Raw genomic sequence first — 5,827 nt, 5'->3', positions numbered from 1 at the left:
TTAGGTCTAATTTGTAGTTATCCACAGGAACACAGTCAGTCCACTCTGTCCCTGTAACTAAGAGAGGACAGGACCCTCCCTGCGTGCGTGTGTGTGTGTGTGTGTGTGTGTGTGTGTGTGTGTGTGTGTGTGTGTGTGTGTATGTGTGTGCGTGCGTGTGCGTGTGTGTGCGTGTGCATGTGTGTGTCTGTCTGTCTGTGAGGGGGGGGGTCGGCTGTTACACATTGGTCACAGAGCGGGACGAGTTGGCCAGCGTGAGCGCCGCCACACTGTGCACTATCGCCAGCGCCGTGCCCGAATACTTATTCACCGTGGAGTTCCTGTCCCCTTCCCCCCCGCTCGTCCTCCCGCCCTCCCACTCCCCGTCCAGCTCCCTCGCCCCTCCTCCTCCTCCTCCTCCTCGCCGCCGCCTCCGCCACACCCGCTTGAAGCTGTCCGTCACGAAGCAGTAGACCACGGGGTCCAGGCAGCTGTTCAGGCTGCTGAGGGTCACCGTGACGTGGTAGGCCAGCACGTGGCCCGCCCCCGGCCTCAGCCCCTCCCCGGCGACCTCCACCCGGAAGTAGACCAGCAGCTGGCGCACGTGGAAGGGCGTGAAGCAGACGGTGAAGACCACCAGCACGGTGGCCAGCAGCCGCACGGCACGCATCTTCCTGGCCCGGCTCTGCTGCGGCTGCATCAGCCGCTGGCTGGCCGAGAGGAAGCAGGCCACGCGCAGCGTGAAGCCCACCACGGCCAGCAGCGGCAGCAGGAACTCCAGGATGGTGAGGGAGAAGAGGGCGGGTATGAGGACGCAGGAGGAGCTGAGGTCCAGGGCCGTGGTCTGCATGGGGAGGGGGAACAGGGGAGAGGTGAGGCGGTGGGAGACAAAACACAACAGATTCCACACTCTTCACAGATCATCATCATCATCATCAATTGTCTGGAAGAGGTGTGGTGCAGAAACGAGGAGAGTGAGGAGAGGGTGGATGGATGCAGATTCTGGGCTGAACTTTGGGTTCATCTCCTGTGTGTGTGTGTGTGTGTGCGTGCGTGTGCGTGTGCGTGCGTGTGTGCACGTGTGCGTGTGCGTGTGTATGTGTAAATGAGCACACGTGGTGTTTTCATGTGTATGGGCGTGTGCGTCTGTTTACCTGGAAGGAATAGGTAACCACCACTGCAAAGAACCACACGGCGCCACTGACCCACTTGGCTGCCCCGGTAGTTCTCCATCGATGAAGGGTACCGGATGCATGGACAACAGCCAGGTATCGATCTATACAAATACTGGAGGGAGAGGATAAAGATTTAATAAGCAGGCAATGGTTGAACTCACTGATTTTAAACACTCCTGTGGGTGCAAACAACTCTTGTTCTAGACCTGTCTTTGTTCTTGACCTTTGACTTTTTTTTACCCTAACATCTTTTTTAAATGGTAGCTATTCCAAATGTTGTTCTGACAATATCGAGCACAGACCACAGCTGTTGGGTGGGTTCTGCCAGGTCTTCTGGCCTAGGCTGGGCTGTAACAGGTGGGCATCGGCACATTGCGGCAGTTCCTGACTTTCATCAGTGCTTTGCTCCTCCCCTGCTCCACACGCAGTCTATTTCGAGATTTCCACTGGTCGCCCATCCAAGGTCAAGACCGCTAGCAAGGCATTCAGTGGGAATAATGCCTCTGTCGAGCCATTCAAGAGCTCAGCTGTCATAATCTTCGCATTCATCTTTCCAGAGGTTGCGGAGAGGCAGGACTGTCAGCTGGTTCTCGATCTCAGCCTTGTTACGGCAATATTGGACTGTCATCATTATTGTATGACTATTACAAGTGACTGACACCCTAGGTTTCCAGTCAGGGGCCACACCCCATTTGATACCCCTGACTTCCTCAGCATTAAATGAATCTGTATGTAAAAGGCCATGCCACACCTAGTATTGTTTGTTGGTCATAGGATCCCTGGGCTTAGCTTGAGAGAGGGGCACTAAGAAAAGATATGAGGGGACGGCTTGGGAAGGAGATGACATGCAAGGCTGACATGCTAGGCTTAAGCCTAGTATATGGGATATGATGTATATTTCCTTGTTGCGCTTCTAAATAAACTTGGACTTCTTCATCTTCCGAATGGACAATATATTATTTCCTTAACCGTCTCTATGGAGGTGCAACAACTAATATCAAACTCCTGTATTGTGCATTAATCTTGGTAGATAACAGATTGTCTGGTGTAGGGGTAGTGATGCAGACTATAGGCTTAGATAGGACAGGTGTTGTCTTAATGCATGGAGTCGTAATGTGACAGGTGTAATTTAAAGCTGTGTCAACCGGTTTGGTGTGATGTGATTAGCTCGAGCTTGAGGACAACTCTCACTTGGAGTTCTGTAAGACAGGCTCAAATTTACCTAAAAATAAAGACAAGTTAAAGTACAAGGAATGTCATATAGTTAAACATAACGGTTTGTTATACTATCAAAACAGTTACAAATACAAAGGGGTTGTTATACAGTTATACACTCATGAAAGAGTGTCTTATGTTAAGTATGAGGTGGCAGGCTTTGGCACATTCACTGGTGTAGTGTTTAGCAGTTACAATTACACACAATGTTTATCATTGAGATCATTAAAATGTACAACATAGTCGGAGAGTAGAAGAAACAGTTCTGAGCAAATCTCTGCATATACAGTACAGTAGTTAACAGTGCATGGCTTTAATATTGATGACATCAGGGATCTCCATATATGGGCATAAAAGGGACAAGGACAGAATTAATTTGCAAGTATGGTTTCCATGACGCGAGTCACACTTGCACATAAATTCTGTCTTGGCCATGTATGGAGTGTGACATGAGGCGTGACTGACTGACTGACTGACTGACTGACTGACATGACTGAAGCACATGAGCTGCAGGTCCTCTTAGTAAATGCCTCCCATGGTAGCAAAATAAGTGTCTGTTTGGGAACCAGTGAGCTAATGTACGGTATGCATGTTGACAAAGTAACTGACAGTCAACAAAGGATATGGAGAGATGAAGGGAGAAGAGCACTGGCCTACCCACCTGGTCAGAAAGAGGATACTGCAGTACATGTTCACAAAGTAGCTGAAGGCGTGCACATAGGAGCAGGCCAGACAGTTCCCTCCACTGTAGTACAGAGCGATACGGGCTGGGAGTGATAGCGCCACCAAGAGGTCAGCTATGGCCAGGTTTATGGTATAAACCACAGGGGCTGAAGGCTGGGTGGAGGCCCCGCAGAACACGAAGAGAGCAATGCTATTGAGCACGACCCCAACTACCAGCATCACACAGTTACACACCTGGGAGAGGGAGTGAATATGGAATGTCAGTCAATGATGAAGTATTCTGTTGAGACAAGACAGACTGTAGGCTGCTATGCTTCTAATTAGCTCACATAACGTTTCCTCCAGACAGCCAAGAGTTTGATCGATTGATTGAATACTTTATTAGCGGTTCACATAGGAAAAGCACAGGACAGTACAGTTCAGATACAAGGTCTACTAATAGAATTTAAACCCAAGAAAGCACTATGGCTTGTTTACTTTGAGGTCCTTGGAACTCAATTCATGTAGAGACACCATGACAGCTAAACATTTGCATGTTTGTCAACTATGCAAATTATTTTGGGCTGCGCCATGGATGTCAGGATGAGTGCTACTGCTACTTTGACCTTTGACCTATATATACTGTACACAGCTTGGTCTACTAATTGGATGTGGAAATGATGGTGATGAGTCGGACACAATCACCCTGCCAGTTCACTGTGGGTGTGCTCCTGTTGGCTCTGATAACCATAGACATACGTGTAGAAAGGTAGACGCCTCCTTCGTCTTTGAGGCATAGCATCAAGGAACCGAGGGAATCTGCATGGCTTCCGTGTGCGTCACACATACGCCAATACAGCTCTGTTGAATTGAAGTCCCGGAAAAGACGCGCTGTGATTGGCCAGTAGTCACTTTGACTGGCAGCGATCCCTCGGTTTTTCCCGGACGTCCTGCCTCCAGTTGTTGCACATCGGTACAATGAACTGCAGAGGCGGATGAGGTATCTAATTTCATATCTATGCTGACAGCCCTGATCATCAGGTGTAAGGAGATCTACTGGGACTCTGATGGAACTCACAAACTGGTGGTGAAAATGACTGAAAATTGTAATCTGATACCCACTGCAAAACATTTTCACATTATTATTTCTGCAGGCCACATTTTTCAAATCGGCCTCATGATGACGCTATAGGGCCATTTCTGTTTTGGCCTTGCACAATATACAACATTGTATAATAGAGAAATAACTGCATTGCATTGTTGTTTTTTTCAAAATGACTATAACTCCAACTGATTTTGTCCAAACAGCAGGCAAAACAGTACACATATAATCATAGCGAGATGGACCTGTCAGATTTTTCATATCGAGCACAGCACATTTCTTTAGTTGGTAGTGTAACTTGCTGCCCAGAAGGGGAACAAGTAGCCTGAATTTATGGAATTGTTTTATTGAAGCCTCTGTTTAGGGAAGAGCATAGCCTATGTGCCTGTATGTTTGGATTCCAGTGCCATCAGACCATAAAAACCTATGGCTGTACCTCAGTCACCTCTGCAACACAACAGTATCCTTCCTGAGTGTTGATTTGCCACAACGGACAATAAAAGGACGACTTCGCCCATTTTCAACCTTATCTTCATGTAATTGGTCCACACTAATGCTCACTAAGATGCTCACTCTGACGGTTCAGACCTGCATACATCATCAAAGGCGATTCCAAGCTAATAGACATTACAATCTTTCTCTTCTTGGAAAGTTAGCATGCTGAAGCAGAAGCCATTGTTCTTTCATTAATACAAAATACACTTTGAAATAAACCAGACCTGCCTACAGATGATGTCATGGTGGAAGGCAGGCAGAAATGGTGCCATCTTTATATGAAGATCGGCTGCAAATGGGTGTAGGGGTCCTTTAAGTAGATCAACCTGGCATCCCTTATTTAGTCATGTAAATAAATAATATAATTGAATTCATTAATTTGTTTCTAAATATTTTGCTAAAATGGCAGATCTACAGTACAAGCTCACAACGCACCTCATACTTCTGTGTACATTTCACAGTGGTTTTACAGTATATGAAAGAATCGATGAGAGATCTGCCTTTCCAAGGACAGAGAACAGCAATGACATTAACCTTTCTCTACCCAACTGCAATGTCTCACCATGAGGGACACCCAGACAGCGTAGAAGTCTTTGTAGAGCTCGGTGTCTAGGTGGGCTACCTTGCGCAGATAGGCGCCTCCCCACTGATCGTCCCAGCCACTGCAGTTAGTAGGTTCTGGTGTCTGCGCAGGCATAGATGTGGAGCTCAGGTTTGTCAGAAGATTCTCCATCGGTTAAGTAGGATGACCAATGGTTTCTGAATGGGAGGAGAGAGGAGGGGAGGGGAGGCGAGGCGAGTTATTGATCCAGTCCACAGCTTTTCCACGACTGCAGCTAACCTACTCCTGAGCAACACACTCCACACCTACAGAAATGTGCCCTATTTTGGTATATTTTATACATATAGCTCTGTATGGAAAGCACCTTGAATCCCTGGGACATACAGTATACGCAGATGCAGATGTTTGACTGCATTAGACTCACACATTTAACATTGAATCATGGTGAATAACTGCTTCCGTCAGATAAAGATGAGGTCATGTTTAGAAAGCTCTCAAATCTAAAGTGATGGATTAGGTCCCAAATACACACTTATATTCTCTCTCTCTCTCTCTCTCTCTCTATCTGACAAATATTACACACACACACACACACGCGCACGCACACGCGCGCACACACACACACACACACACACA

General features: G+C 47.3%; 1 protein-coding gene across 1 annotated transcript; it reads right to left on the bottom strand.

The window, feature by feature from the left end:
* Positions 1-217: 217 nt before the first annotated feature.
* On the bottom strand, positions 218-5,362 carry LOC308292958 (G-protein coupled receptor 20-like; the record flags this gene model as incomplete). Its single annotated transcript, XM_080735384.1, has 4 exons — positions 218-823; positions 1,134-1,266; positions 3,031-3,287; positions 5,192-5,362. The coding sequence occupies 4 exons, from the start codon at positions 5,360-5,362 to the stop codon at positions 218-220; spliced, it is 1,167 nt and encodes a 388-aa protein (XP_080591510.1).
* Positions 5,363-5,827: the final 465 nt, after the last annotated feature.

Source organism: Nannobrachium achirus (assembly GCF_963921795.1).
Source record: "Nannobrachium achirus genome assembly, chromosome: 10".
Taxonomy (NCBI): Eukaryota; Metazoa; Chordata; class Actinopteri; order Myctophiformes; family Myctophidae; genus Nannobrachium; species Nannobrachium achirus.
The sequence above is the reverse complement of the archived record's forward strand: the minus strand, read 5'-3'. Positions and strand labels throughout refer to the sequence as shown.